Here is a 14077-nt window from a genome sequence, read left to right as displayed (position 1 = left end):
GCACCTTTTTTGCACATGGATTTTGAATTTTATTCTGTCGCGTGCACATGTTTCGTAGCTTATTGATTGGTAATAAAAATTACGAACGGCCAGGTCGTTCTAAAAAAAATACGAAGACGAAAGCATTGATATGTAAAAAATTCCAAAAAATACCGGATAAAAGAACCCACACGGATAATACGAATATCTGTTTTATGTTAATAAATATTTCGATTGTATTAAAATTTATTAATTCATTTGTTGAATTTTGATTCTTCATTATGATTATTGAGTTTCCATTTTATATGTCAAATTGCCTTTAAAACTGTCACTTCCTAGTAGCACGAATAATCCGACATTCAGTTACATGACACACGGATAAGCGGCCTTCTACCGTACTTCACTTAATCACTCAATTCCAGTAGCCAATCCTGCTTTTGGTTGACCCAATTTCCATTCCACCCCAATCATGACTTTATCGCTCATGTTAACCCCTTTCGTTTTTTTTGTGTATTCGAGGGCACAAAACAAACACAATCAGCTCGATAATATGGTCGAGCCATCGTCTCGAAGTGAGTAATTTTACTAAAACATTCACTCGAACGGTAGCGTCGATGTCATGGCTTTTGCCATCCACACAGACGAATCGTAAAGACGTTTGCCTGAACAAACTATCATTCCTTTGACGGTGTTCCCGTTCCATCTTGTCCGATGGTTTCTTCGGCGAATGTTTCAGTTCGTAAATAAAACAGTTTCCTTTTCCGCCGGTTCGATAGGCCAAATATTGGGCGGAGTAGGGCGTAGTAGGTTCTGCTACACTTCAGTGTAAATATTTAATTTCGATTCGTTCACTCAAACCACATCGCTGGCAAGTTCAGCTCACAGTTCCCCACTCTCTTTTTGAGCTACAAAAATTCAACTCGCTTGTATCGTTCGTAGAACGACAACGCTGGTTAACATTTTTTGTCGAAGGATCAAGGAAATTTAATCCCCATAAAGCAAGGCAATGGTTGCGGAAATGACGTTCAATCTCGCCATCCACAGCGCAAACCCCCTTTAAGCCAACTTTCGCTCAAGCGCATACATTCGCGTGTCGTCATGTTTTCGTGCCATTGTTACGTGCGTAGTACTGCAAGCCATACAAAATATCATTTTTGTGGTTCAATTTCGAACGATGCACAGTGAACAAGGTAATGGGAAGGCTTGATACGATGATTGGGAAAACATTTCGTTCCAATCGGTATTATGGTGTACTCACACACAACGGTAACGTTTGTCACCGGAAGCCATCCATTTATCACGATTCATTCTGACAAAACGAGGATAAAAATATGTGTGAAAGGATATGTGAGAAACGAAACCATAAACCTAAACAAAAAACCAACGAGCTATATCTGGGTTTGTAACAAATGGTCAGTGATGATCATATTTCTGCGAATGAAATTAATTTCGCTCGTGCGTGTGTTAATTAATCAGAAAGGAATTTAATTTGGATTGATCGGTATTCGCACGTCGTGTTAATTATTGTTCGAATCGAAAGCTCTCTTTGTAATAAACTTTTGTTGTAATCATTTCCGCTTGTTGGGCAATAAAGTATGTAATACGGGAAAAAAAACTATTTTAAACGATTTTTCATATTATTTCCTGACCATCTAGTGATAAACCCAGCTAGGAATCGTGTACTAAAGTTGTTTTATTGTGCAAAGAAAAAGTTTAATATATTTTAAGGTATTTAAAGAAACGGTATGAAATCACTCATTGTTTTTGATGCTTTTTTCGTACTACAGACTCCACTCCGTAGTGAATTTATTTGGAGACGAATCCCAGAACGTCGCACTGAAGTCTATGAGGACGAATTTCATATCATTGTCCCCAGAAAAAGAAGAATGTTCGAAAAAGTTATTAAGTATCATAAGAAGAGGTATGGTTAAACTTTTTTCGAAGACTACCAACCCCTCCCAATGACTTTGAGAATGAAATGTGATTGACTGAGCTTTTTTCGGGAAAATCTTTCGGAAAATCATTTTTTTTGATGACTTAATATACCCAAAATTCCCAAAAAAAATTTTTTTTTCAGTAAATTAAGAAGGAACAATTGAATAAATAAATAACGATTATAACGCATTGTCCCGCTTGTTAAATGTATCCCAAAGCAGGCAAGGCATGCCAAATGACATCACTAATTTAAGAATCATTTTGTGCCCGATGAAAAAAAAATCTCTCTGGGGCCAATTAGGGCCAATGTTACAAAAGTTAGGGAAAAGGAAAAGTCAACAGAAAATTTGCACCGCATCGTATGTCGCTTCCCTCGTAAAGTTTTAATCAGCACCCGGGTGTAAAGAAATGGCCCATAAAGCATTTTTTGTTGTGGCATTTTGGGGCAAAAAAACGTTTTACTTTTTTTTTATTTTTTATGTTTATTAAATTTAAATTTATTTATTTTCATTTTAGTTCTGATAGAAAGGTACAAAAATCAACATATTTCAATATTTAAAATGTAAATAAAATATACCAAAACAATTTAAGCAGTGGAACGAAGCGGTGAAGATGGCCACGTAGCCTTCTTTAAAACAAAAAAAAAACTTGAGCAAACTGATTCTGTTACATGTGTTCTGGCACTCGAATAGAAGGTGTGCCATTCCTGTTTCGTTAGATCCAAGGGAGAAATCTAATTTCCATGTCATTTTCACCGTTTCTTGACGTTAATACCGACCAAACGGGAAAACGAAAGCTTAAGCTATTCGTTTCACAAAACGTTCCTTTTAGCGTTGTTCTGGCGAGAATAAGAAGGGACACATTGGAGCAAAACTTTGGCAGACTGTGTTCTGTTTTGCACGCGATAAAAGAAGCCTTTTGGAACGCCACAACAGACAATGGGAAACACACTTCCTTGCCCGTGGGTATTTGAATAACGAACAGCTTTATTTTTATGACACGAATGTCGCATAATTTTCCTTCAAACGAGCACATATTTCTAAGGATTTCTACTTACTTCTTTAATAAAAGCATTATGTTCCTTTCGAGTTAAAAAAGCACCATCAAAGATGTATCAATAATTATTGGTTTTCATTTTGTTTTTCCTCATTTATCAAACTATTATGAACCATTAACGGCGGTTCCCCCCAAAAAGACCATCGGTTCAATAAATCTTTTTATTGCATGCTGGATTTAGATTTTTATTTATTTCTCTGCCATCGATACCACCATTCTGGTCTGGTAATATTAATGGCGTAAAGGAACTTTTCACCTTCCGATACACTCTGTCCTTCTTCACAAGACGACCATAGCAACTGTCGTCCAAGTACACTCGCACAATACGGACAGGAATTCGCGTATGCACGAGCATAAACACAAACAACCTCACAAGCATTAGTGAGCTGTTTCCCTCCTTTTTTTTGGGAAGGTTCAAAAGAGCCAGGACGGTTTTAAGTAAGGTGGTAACGGATGGTTGCTTCCACTTAAGATCCTCGATACGATTCAACCTCTTGGTGTTGTTTTGCAGCGCGCTTCGCAAAGCGGATGTGTTTTGTGTGATCGATAAGTGGAAATCGGAGAACCGGATGGTAAAACCCCACTTTAACGAGCCATCATTACGAAAGGGCCGCATGATGTAACAAGTGTGTGTTTTGGTGCGCATCGCGCAAAGATGCTGCCCGTTTGACATGCGAAGAAAATAACAAAAATCCAGCATGGATGTAAATGTTGAACAGAACAATGTTTAAGTTGAATGTAAATAAATAAAATAAATAAAGCAAATAAAATGATAAACGAAAATATAAAAAAAATGGAAAATAAAGTTAATAAAAAATAAAATAAAATAAAATAAATAAAATAAAATAAAATAAAATAAAATAAAATAAAATAAAATAAAGCAAATAAAATGATAAACGAAAATATAAAAAAATGGAAAATAAAGTTAATTTAAAAAAATAACATTAAAAAGACATAAAAAGAAAAAAAGCAATCAAATAAACATAAAAGAAATAAAAGAATGAAGATATAATAGATAAGAAAAAACATTTAATACTATAAAATCCAAACACAGTGTACAAATTAGTATAAATGAAAAAAAGAACATTGAAAAAAGAACAACTAAAATCTTGTAGTTTGTGAAGAAAATCGTTTGAAATATTAAATTTTAACAAGTCGTGATTAAGCTCATTAAAACAAGTACATAAAAAAGTATGTGAACTTTAAGTTAATCTAAAAAATGTAATGAAATTAAAACAAAGAAATTAAACAACAATAGCTTTGTTTTTAAATATAAAACCATGAAACAAACGTTTAAACCCAAATAAAGGAAACAAATAAAAACAAATAAACAGCATACGAAATATAATTGAACCAAAAAAAACACAACCCCAACTACACAACAACAGTTAAAAGCGGAAAAATACTGCCGCAGTAAACTTTCATTAGCTTTTTATTGTCTCACCAACTATTCAAAATGGAACCAAACCACAAAAGCGAAACAAAGCCCCTCAAAGCTTTTAAAAAAGCTTCTAACGCTGGAGTGTCCCCTGTAATGGGTGGCGTGCAATAAAATTTCGTTTAACTGAGAAAGCGTGAAGGATCCATCAAATGGAAATTGAAATTGATTTAACGATTTTTCACTGTACGTACCCACGCATTGCTGTGTTCATAAAATGTAGGCCAATTGTTCCGCTGTCTAGAATTGTTTTTTAGTTTTTTTTTTGCATTTGCAATTCGCGATTCCCACTAGCAAACGAATCCATTTAAAACTGATCGTAAATCAAAGTTTTGTCATCATTCTGTTTTTACTAACCGCTTTTGATTGATGTTTTTAATTCGCAGAGTTGACTCACGCCGCAACCCGTATTCAGGCCAGCTTCCGTGGCCACATGGCCAGAAAGACGGCCGGTGCCGACAAGGGCGAGGACGAAAAGAAGGAGGTGGATATTGATGAAATTACCAAAAAGGTACGAACGCGTGTAAATTGAGTAAATAATTCGATCAATAATTTAATACTCTATTCTCTTTACGACTTCAACCCGCAGGTGGCCGAAGAGCTGGACATCGATATGGACGATCCGGAGCTGCACAAAGCGGCCAGCAAAATTCAGGCCTCCTTCCGCGGTCACAAGGTGCGCAAGGAGGTGCCGAAGGAGAACGAAAACTAAGCGCTGGCGTGCGCCAAAAAAGCAGTTTCTTACACGCGTCGAAGCGTCGGCCACGAACCCTTTTTGGTAAACGAGATCGTCCTCTCACCATCCATCGCCAACGGTGATGGCATGGTCCCCCATTCCTCCCTGTTCGTCGGTCGGGGCGGAGGGAGTGGAGGAGAGAGAGAGAAAGGGAGAGAAAGGGAGGGTATTTTTGTGTGTGTACGTGGCATCGGACAGCGTACCACGAGTAGAACGCAATTTGTGGACATTTAATGATAAATCTAATAAAAAAAAGAAAACAAACAAAACCTAAATAAACGGATGAATGCACTTGTTATGATTTTATAAATTTTATCGATTTTATCGAATCGAATATGAAACTAGAAAATCAATCCTAAAGTATAGAACCAACAAAACCAACAGTAAACAGAAACAATTACACAAACATCCACTCACACAGACACACACTAGCTCCTCTACTGAACGTTTGTGCGAATTTCTAGCAAATAATGTATAACAGAACAGTCCAGCAAAGGGGATCTCGATCAAAGAAAGTGGGATAACACACCAGGTAGACAGACGAAAGGAAACGTATAAAAGAAAGGTAAAGCATAATTAAAGCGAGAAACACCGAAAAGATAAATACACAACCGACACCGTAAGTGTAACGATCGAGTATGAAAGATCATTAAAAAAAGAAACTACTACAAAACAAAACACAAAGTTTACTCTTTAAGCTAATAATGCAAAACATTAGAAAGATGATATAAATACAACCATGAATTACTAAACACGGTAAATCATTTCTACTAAATAATCACTTTAAAGAAAAACAAACATCCACACAGAAGAGAACGCTAAAACGAAAAAAAAAAACAAATTACGAAAACTCAAGTCTCGAACCCATGTTGTAATGCCCGTGTTTCATTTTGCCTCAGCAGACAGCCTCCACCAAACAGCGATCGAAGTAAGGGCCAGAGATTGTGGTACAAGACGATTGGGACACGCTGTGTAAGTTGTTGCACCGACCAGGTAGTAGGATGAAGCCCAATAAAAAAAGAAAGCGTAAGAAGGATAAGCGAGAGCATGTTTTACATCAGGATACCCACTTTTCAAGCGTGCCATTTTCCTGTAGGCCTCCATTCCATCGGACGGTTTAAATAGATGATAATTAAACGCACCGAATCGAAATTACGGCGTACGAGCCAGCCACAATTCATTTGCTGAACCTGCTTCGCAGTTATTAAGCTGCCGGTGGGCCAAAGCTACCGTACCGTAATAGACACACCTTCACAACAGCGTAGCGTGGAACGGTTGTACACCCTCTCCCAAAAACTCAATTCTAACCCCATACGCCCAAAAGGCTGCAATTTGCTCCGATTTGTAACGTGGAACGTTGGCAAACGTGGTGAGGAAAGCTAGTGGAGGACAAATGTCACCGCCATGAATGTAATACTGTCAATAGGCAAAATAAATGCATAACTACATTGAGCTTTAAATCCCACAACGATGTGTGTCGGGTGTTTCTTCATTTCGTCCTTCAACACTTTACACTAGTGTTCCGTTCGTTGAGAAACCATCGTTAAGCTTACATGTCTTCCACGCTGTACTTGTACGCCTCCTCCTCAACGGCCTTCTTCTTGCTTGTTGCTTCAAACCAACGCTTCTCGAACCCGTTCGATCGATCGACACCATCCCATCGATAGCCGGGCCGCAAACCGAATCGATTGTCTGGGAATGAGCCCTGATACATTGGCTTTTCCGGAATGCCTGCACGTTTGTTTTCTTCCTTCTGTTTGTTGCGCAAATACTCCAGCATTGGATCACCGTCCCGTTCCTGCTGCTTGAGGTACTCATCCAGATCCTTATCGTCGGCGTACCGTGCCAAAGGTTTATCCATTTCGTGTGCCGCTGCTTGCAGTTGCGCATTATACTCTTCCACCTGTTTTACCCTGCAAAGACAAAAAAAAAGCGGGAAATTATCTATTACAAAATACCCAACCCAAAAAATTACCCCCTTCCGTTATACTTACCCTTTTCCCCAACGGGTATAAATTTCCTTTTTCTTCTCTTCGTGCTTGCGTTTGGTAAGCTCTTCGCGCAATTCCTTCTCAACGTCACGCCGACGTCCCGATTTGTCCCGTACCACCGTGTCCGCATAGCGACCCGAAACATCGTCGGACATTTGCATCAATGCTGCCCGCTCTCGTGCACGATGCTTTTCGTTCTCTTCCCGCAGCGATGCTGCATCCTGCAATCCGGCACGTTTGCCGTCGAGCGTTTTAGTCATCCGGTCGGTTGGTTCATTGCGCCGCTGAGACGGAGAACGTGGTTCCTGCTTGATTCGTTGCTCTATTTCACGGTAATCTCTCCGATGTGATGATTCCCGCTTTTTGTGCCGCTCTGGGCTTCTTGAAAAGCGTCGTTGTGATGCTTTTCTTCTAGGTGGACTTTCATCCGAATCTTGTCGCGCTAACTGTCCCGACTTTCTCGGGGGTGAAAGATCGGAATCGGAACGGTTCGGTTCTTGCTTTATCCGTGCCGGAGGTGACGTTCTTCTACTCGGTTTGAGGTGCGATCGGCTATCAGAATTACGATGCGAGGAACTTTCATGTCCTCTGCGCCTGGGAGGACTTTCATCCGAATCGTTACGTCGACGACGCCCATCAGCAGGACTTTTCCTTTCTGCACGATCTCTTCTCTCCCCAGTCCAGCGCGATCGACCTTCCGATTCATTCGGACGATTTCGACGTGGAGGACTTTCATCGGAATTACGTCTACGATTTGAGGTATCTTTCCTATCGTTATCTTTTCTACGGGGAGGACTTGCGTCCGATTCATCCGACCGATACCTTGACTTTGATGTGGATGGATGGTCACGTTTACCGTCGCTTCGGCCGGATCGCTCCTTCACACGGTGCCGTCTGGGTGGACTTTCATCTGAATCGCGACGATGTTTAAACCTCTCCGACGCATTATCTTCCCTTCGCCTTGGAGGGCTCTCGTCTGAATCCTTCTGTCGATGTTTCCGAGGTGGGCTAGGGTCAGAATCTTCCCTTTCCTTACGTTTGCGTGGCGGACTCGCATCAGAATCTTCCCGCCTTTTGTGCCTTTCCTTTTCCTTCGATCTTCTACTCCGCGGTGGACTTTCGTCGGAATCTTCAGCGTGTCGTTTGCTTTTACCGACGGCAGACTTACGCGGAGGACTTTCATCCGAATCGGCTCGTTTAGGTTTCCTTTCCTTCGATCTCCTTCTGGGTGGACTTTCATCCGAATCTTTTCTCTGCCGATTTGACACACTTTTAAGCGGTGGGCTTGAATATTTTCGATCCGTTTGTGACCTTTCCGTTCGATTACTTTGCTGTAGCATACTATCAAAGCTGTTGGTTGTAGCGACAGCTTTCCACTTGGTGCTATTGAAGTCCTCCTTAGCTATCAGTTCAGGCGGTCTTTCATCGATAATTCCGACCACGAGCGGTGCCTCCTCATCTAGACCGAATAGATCCGTTTCATCCGCATCAATTCTTTTTTGCAGTTCCGTTAAATCCAGATCATCATCAACGATTACCACACTAATTATAACCAAGCAAAAATACATAAACAAGGGTTAAGATAATGATCCGGCACGTACTTTACACAACCCCAAAAAAGGCCATACTTACTTGCCCGGTTTAGCAGCTTTTTTATCCTTTTTCTTCTTTTTCTTCTTCTTGTCCTTATCGTTGGAAAGATAACGTTTTAAGTATTCTTTCTGGTCGATTTTGGTAGCCATTTCAAGGCAATGGGGTGATGAAATTTACTAACTAAAATTACAATCCACAGAATAAAATGCCGCGAGATTTGTTTACGTTTTTCTGTTGCTTTGACAGCTGACAGATTTGCGGCCCTTCAGAAACGGCATCGCCCGATGGTTTTACAGTCATTAGCAAATTATTCGTTGCTTTTCTGTATTTGTTCATAAATATTTGTGGTAGGTACATGAACGGGCTAAAGTCTGAAACACGACCCCCCCCACTCACGGTCACTCATCTGCGTGTCAATTTTTCGTACAGGGTGGTTCGGAGACTATGCAATGTGGCCTGAATTTGATTTTTTTTACAATTACTATTAAATTGTAAGGAGGTTTTCGCATAGTGAAAAGTGATTTATTCATCGAGGAACCAAGTTCCATACGCTGTTTGTGAAACCGTAAAATTTTCCTCATTTTTGGCCCAACTTTGCCCCATAGCTCCGCCGGTATCCAAGATATCGCCACACTTTCTTCTGGCCATGGCTAGATGGCACTTGTGGCTAGATTTCTTCCATGCACCACTAATCGCTACCATGTCTGTGGCCGGAGCTATTCGCGAAAGCTCCAACGGATCGCCAATCTTTGACCTGTGGTCGATAGATGGCACCAATTGCTACATTTTCTTCTTCGACGGCCATGCCCTCAGGTGTCTGTGTCTCGAAATATAATTAAAAAACACGCAACCGATTTCGAACCACCCTGCACGAAAAAAAGTCACTCAAATGAGTGCCCGTGAGTGGGGGGGGTCGTGTTTCAGACTTTAGCCCATGAACGTGCCGTAAATTGTAATGATTTTTTGTTCTAAACGTTACAAAATGTTTCTTCTTAGGAATATGTGCATGTGCGGTGTGCAATCCATCGTACAGCGTGTTGAATTTGATAGAAAAGATGCACATGTTTAGAATTCGCATCAGGAATATTTTAATACATATCCAATTACAAACCTTTAAATCCTAGAACTATCTTTCCTACTTTGGAAACAGTAATTTTATTCGGTCTTTCTACGAACCCCTACCAATAACACTGAACAGATCTATTATTTGAACTAAACCTACTGATCACTTACAATACAGCACAAGTAATAATTGTAATGACGGTTAAGTTATGCATACAAGTGCAAGGAACAAAGTACTGATGATGAGGCAACGAAAGATTGTTTTTTTTATTATTGATGGTATGATCGGAACATGCGAATAGTGCGCCACTTTTCAACATATGGCAGAAAACGAATTGAAAATGCGTATGGAACGTGATGAAAGCTGTTTAACGTCGTCCACCCCCTCGATTGTAGTTCGAACGACCACCACCACCACGGCCACCACCTCGGCTATTGTACTCATTGTCGTAGTTGTTGCGGTTGTCCCCATAGCCGGCACTGCCACCTCTGTCACCAGCGTAACCGCCGCCACGATGATCACCGCCATAACCACGATCGCCTCCAAAACCACGATCACTGTAACTGCCACCTCCACGATGGTCATTGTAACTGGTACGACTGCTCCCAGAATGGTTACTGTACTGATCGCTGTTGCCACTGTAGCTGCTGCGTCCCGATCCCGATCCGTAGCCGCTGTGATTGTAATCTGCAATAGAATTATTTGTTCAATAATTAATCGAAATTTTGCAATCGTTTTTTTTTCTTCGATTTAAATTCCAACATACCTTGTTGAGGTTGTGACCAGCCTCCTTGTACACGACTTCCTCGGTTCTGATTATGGCTCCCTCCACCTCCCTGGTGGAAACTGCCGGCGCCACCCCCATTGCCAGTACCATTTCCGGCAACACTTCCACCACCACCACCACCGTGACTGTACCCTCCTCCTCCTCCTCCACGACCGCCTTGATGATAGCTTTGACCACCCTGATTATAGCCCTTGTTGGAATAGTTTCCCTGCTGTTGCTGGAATCCTCCACTACCAGCATTGTTACCACCACCACCACCTCTGCCGCCACCCTGCAGAATAAGGACAATAGATTAATACTTCCTTCCTTATACAATTTACATCTTTTGCTAACTCACAACAATATCCTAGCAGGAGCACAGACAATTACAAAGAGGATCGTAAAGGATTACTTACGATAAGTTAAAAGTAATTACATGCTCTCTTTCACAAATCCTTCTAGAAATATCAAATGTTTTTGAACAAAAAGGCCTTTTTTTACATACCCTGCCACCGCCGAAACCTCCTCGACCACCACCACCGCCGCCGCTGCGTTGATTTTGCCAGGACGGCATTTCCATCGGAGGTGGATTGTGTTCGTACGCACGCCCACCCCGATCCGGCACGCGTCCGATAATGTGACGCTGGATTTTGCTCTTTGTGTTCTTGCGCACGGACGCACTGCTGGTTTTCTCGATAATGGCTAGGGTTTCCCGGGCGGCTAGCAACGCCGCAATGTCTGTATCTCGACCACCTGCCTCCAACGTGTCAAGAACTTTTCTTTTCTCGGCGTACCGTTCCGCAATGATCTGTTCCTTGTCCTTCACGCGGTTCGACCATTTAAAGCTTTGAATCGTTACATCCAACCGGGTGAGCAGCATCTTTCTACGCAGATCATATTCATTGTCCAGATCTTTCTGCAACTTGTCCAGCTTGGACCACTGTTCAGCCGTCAGCCGTTCCTTCGGGTTAAACAGAGGTTTGCTGAGACGATTTTCACCAGCTTTCCGAATCGTTTCGTCCAGGCTAGTATTGATGCGTTCAAACAGCGCTTTCGGTGGTACATTGTTCGGCGGTTTTCCCATACCAAGCGTGATACAGATGTCCTTCAGAGCCGCGGCCGTAGGCGTTTCGTGAAGCGTAATGACAGTCGATTTTTCCTTCGGCTTCAGCGATTCTAGCATTTTAAATGCCATCAGTTCGTTTATCAAATAGTCCAACAGCAGCAGCTTCGATTCCGCCGTCTGCAACCGGTCCGACACATGGCCGGATGTTAAACTCGCGTACGGACATGTGAGCTCCTTCAGAAACGCCGACAGCTCCAGGACAAACGAATTTGCATCGTCGCTTTTGCCTACTCGTTCATCCAGCTTGCCAAGCATTCGTATTTCCTCCGTCAGCCAAATAACAACGTCTTGAAACTCGCCACTCTGGGCACCGCTGGTACGCGCAAAAATTGCCGTAGATGCATAGTTTTGATCGAGGAATGGACCATCATAACTAACCATATGAACACGAAAATTACATTAATGTCGATGTACTGCATTAGTCATCGGTTGTACAATTGCTCACCCAACATTTCGCAACTCGTAGATAAGTTGTGCTTCATCCGCCGCCATGGCACCGACTTGATACTAGAGAGATGGAACAAAAAGCCGGCTTTTGTAACCGTACAGGTGGGAATGGTTTTATCGTACACAATGACGATCGGAACTCAAAGAATGTGGCAAGGATTGTAAGTTGTTGCTGGCAAATTTGTTGACACAAAAGTAGCAGCCACAGTCTTGAGGATAAACAGTTGTTTCCCTTGTACCTCGGAAGGAGAAAATCTCTCGGGGATATTTTATCGTTCGCTACCGCTGGGACGGGAAAATGATGGTTGTCAAACGTGTTGTTGTTTTTGTTTATATTTCACAGAAAGAAAGAATATGGAACATTTTTTCAAGCAAAATTTAAAACAAACCATCGTGCAGTTTCCATGCAGAATATGCACAAATTATATTTGAAACCCTTTCGAAAATTTATATATTTCTAAAAAAGAACCTCTCAACGTCCTCTGGCTCTCACTGGCACTAAATGGCCAATGCTGAATATCGCCCATCGCCAAAGAAGCTATAGCAGGAATCCACTACCATCAGATTCATGTTTTCAGATGAACAAAACGCATAATATATTTTCCGTGCAACCAATATTTTATTTCATCTCATTATCATGTGTGGATCTTACATATTAATCATGATACATGTATTATGCATAATACCAACAGAAAGCTCCCACCAGAACAAGAAAAGATGAAGTATCTCCTGCATGCATTTTCGTTCGTACGATTTGTTGCTACGGATGTTCTATACTGTGGCTACAAATGATAGCCAAATGCTTATCTGATTACATAGAGACAAGCGAATTAAAATGCAAACAGCAGCAGAAAAGCCATCATCAAACAAAACAGACCCATGGCTTCCGAGAGGGCGAATCCTAGAATGGCGTAGGAGAACAGCTGCTGCTTAAGCGATGGGTTTCTTGCGTACCCGACAATCAATGATCCGAATACCGTCCCGATTCCGGCTCCTGATTAAAAAAAAGAACATTTATTGATGTAATCGATCCTCACATATCTTCATTTATACTAACTTACCCGATCCGGCAACTCCTACCGTGGCAGCACCAGCTCCAATGAACTTGGCAGCAGAATCAATATCGCAACGAGCCGTTGTCGAATGGAATGAGCGAACCTGAGACAGCATTTCCGCAGGAATGTTCTTTCCATCTGAAAGATGCTGATTCGGTGAACAAATGGTGCTGCATATTGGCCGCATGTTCGCACTGGCAGCATTGAGCATCTAAATGGTACAGAAAATAATATGTAAAAACATCCGAAAACTGTATCCAGTGTTGTTTTCCAGAGAACACCGGAAGTCATTTTGCTGACTGCCTTTAAGACCACATTTCACGCTACTTACCAGGCGCCGGGTAGCTGAGACCATACGTGCTGTCGATGATGCAAGCATGGTGACGCTTTTGGGAATATTATCACTGGTACCGGAAGGACCTGAAAGATGGACAGCAGAGTGGATCAGATCACTAGCGTTCGAGGCAACCGTGGAAAGAGCTCATGCAATTTTGTTACATGACGAAACGGAACTAACACACTACGATGGAAAACGAAATCCCAACAATCGAAGCTTGCTAAGATAGCAACGGTTTCTTCGTTATGCGACGAAGATGTGGTGAAAGTAAATAATTTGTACCTACCTTTTTGAAGTTCTTCAATTCGAAGTAGGTATGAAGTTGGCTTCAATAATCAGGCAATTTTCTACGAGAAGATCAATGCTTGTGCACGCCGGCAAGATACCACTTCATGTGACAATTTATTTCCTTTCGCCGAATTTGTTCTTGCTTACTGCAGCATTTTAGCAACAGCGAACCAGCAACACATAAAAATAAGCAAACAATTAAAGTGAATTGCGGAACAAATTAAGCGAAAACTCGTCTATGATTTGTACGGTGTTAAGAAAGCTACA

At 41.5% G+C, this 14077-nt stretch overlaps 4 protein-coding genes across 6 annotated transcripts in view; 1 reads left to right on the top strand and 3 right to left on the bottom strand.

Moving 5' to 3' along the window:
- The window catches only part of LOC125770881 (neuromodulin), a 67535-nt gene extending 60923 nt beyond the window's left edge, over positions 1 to 6612 (top strand). Inside the window, exons 3-4 of the mRNA XM_049440922.1 lie at positions 4795 to 4919; positions 4998 to 6612. Of these exons, the coding sequence (XP_049296879.1) occupies positions 4795 to 4919; positions 4998 to 5120 (248 nt within the window). The 3' untranslated portion in view covers positions 5121 to 6612. The remainder of the gene's footprint in view (positions 1 to 4794; positions 4920 to 4997) is intronic.
- On the bottom strand, positions 5566 to 8985 carry LOC125770876 (BUD13 homolog). The gene is made up of 3 exons (XM_049440917.1): positions 8768 to 8985; positions 7139 to 8677; positions 5566 to 7057 (listed from the first exon to the last, which is right to left on the bottom strand). Exons 1-3 carry the CDS (start codon positions 8875 to 8877, stop codon positions 6694 to 6696), a joined length of 2013 nt encoding a protein of 670 aa, XP_049296874.1. The 5' UTR covers positions 8878 to 8985; the 3' UTR covers positions 5566 to 6693.
- Positions 8986 to 9846: 861 nt separating this feature from the next.
- Positions 9847 to 12576, bottom strand: LOC125770877 (protein FAM98B-like). Its single transcript, XM_049440918.1, has 4 exons — positions 12129 to 12576; positions 11063 to 12056; positions 10558 to 10849; positions 9847 to 10478 (listed from the first exon to the last, which is right to left on the bottom strand). Exons 1-4 carry the CDS (start codon positions 12173 to 12175, stop codon positions 10159 to 10161), a joined length of 1653 nt encoding a protein of 550 aa, XP_049296875.1. The 5' UTR covers positions 12176 to 12576; the 3' UTR covers positions 9847 to 10158.
- A 153-nt stretch (positions 12577 to 12729) lies between these two features.
- Positions 12730 to 14056, bottom strand: LOC125771527 (ATP synthase lipid-binding protein, mitochondrial-like). Of its 3 annotated transcripts, none has more exons than XM_049442224.1 (4): positions 13809 to 14056; positions 13517 to 13605; positions 13192 to 13396; positions 12730 to 13124 (listed from the first exon to the last, which is right to left on the bottom strand). In XM_049442224.1, the coding sequence occupies exons 2-4, from the start codon at positions 13562 to 13564 to the stop codon at positions 12961 to 12963; spliced, it is 417 nt and encodes a 138-aa protein (XP_049298181.1). In that variant the 5' UTR covers positions 13565 to 13605; positions 13809 to 14056; the 3' UTR covers positions 12730 to 12960. The 3 variants fall into 3 exon arrangements, with proteins under 3 accessions (XP_049298181.1, XP_049298182.1, XP_049298180.1); XM_049442225.1 differs by lacking the exon at positions 13809 to 14056 and adding an exon at positions 13703 to 13765; XM_049442223.1 differs by lacking the exon at positions 13809 to 14056 and having other exon boundaries at positions 13517 to 13696.
- Positions 14057 to 14077: the final 21 nt, after the last annotated feature.

The sequence above is a fragment of the Anopheles funestus genome, chromosome 3RL (genome assembly GCF_943734845.2).
Source record: "Anopheles funestus chromosome 3RL, idAnoFuneDA-416_04, whole genome shotgun sequence".
NCBI classification, from domain to species: domain Eukaryota; kingdom Metazoa; phylum Arthropoda; class Insecta; order Diptera; family Culicidae; genus Anopheles; species Anopheles funestus.
The sequence above is the reverse complement of the archived record's forward strand: the minus strand, read 5'-3'. Positions and strand labels throughout refer to the sequence as shown.

Coding starts and splice junctions, on each gene's coding strand:
- LOC125770876 (XM_049440917.1), bottom strand. CDS start 8,877: ATGGCTACCAAAATCGACCAGAAAGAATACTTAAAACGTTATCTTTCC. Junction 8,678..8,767: donor AAAGCTGCTAAACCGGGCAA/GTAAGTATGGCC, acceptor GGTTATAATTAG/TGTGGTAATCGTTGATGATG. Junction 7,058..7,138: donor TATACCCGTTGGGGAAAAGG/GTAAGTATAACG, acceptor TTGTCTTTGCAG/GGTAAAACAGGTGGAAGAGT.
- LOC125770877 (XM_049440918.1), bottom strand. CDS start 12,175: ATGGCGGCGGATGAAGCACAACTTATCTACGAGTTGCGAAATGTTGG. Junction 12,057..12,128: donor TACGAGTTGCGAAATGTTGG/GTGAGCAATTGT, acceptor TCATATGGTTAG/TTATGATGGTCCATTCCTCG. Junction 10,479..10,557: donor CTGGTCACAACCTCAACAAG/GTATGTTGGAAT, acceptor ATTCTATTGCAG/ATTACAATCACAGCGGCTAC.
- LOC125771527 (XM_049442224.1), bottom strand. CDS start 13,564: ATGCTTGCATCATCGACAGCACGTATGGTCTCAGCTACCCGGCGCCTG. Junction 13,397..13,516: donor TCTCAGCTACCCGGCGCCTG/GTAAGTAGCGTG, acceptor TGTACCATTTAG/ATGCTCAATGCTGCCAGTGC. Junction 13,125..13,191: donor GGTAGGAGTTGCCGGATCGG/GTAAGTTAGTAT, acceptor TTTTTTAATCAG/GAGCCGGAATCGGGACGGTA.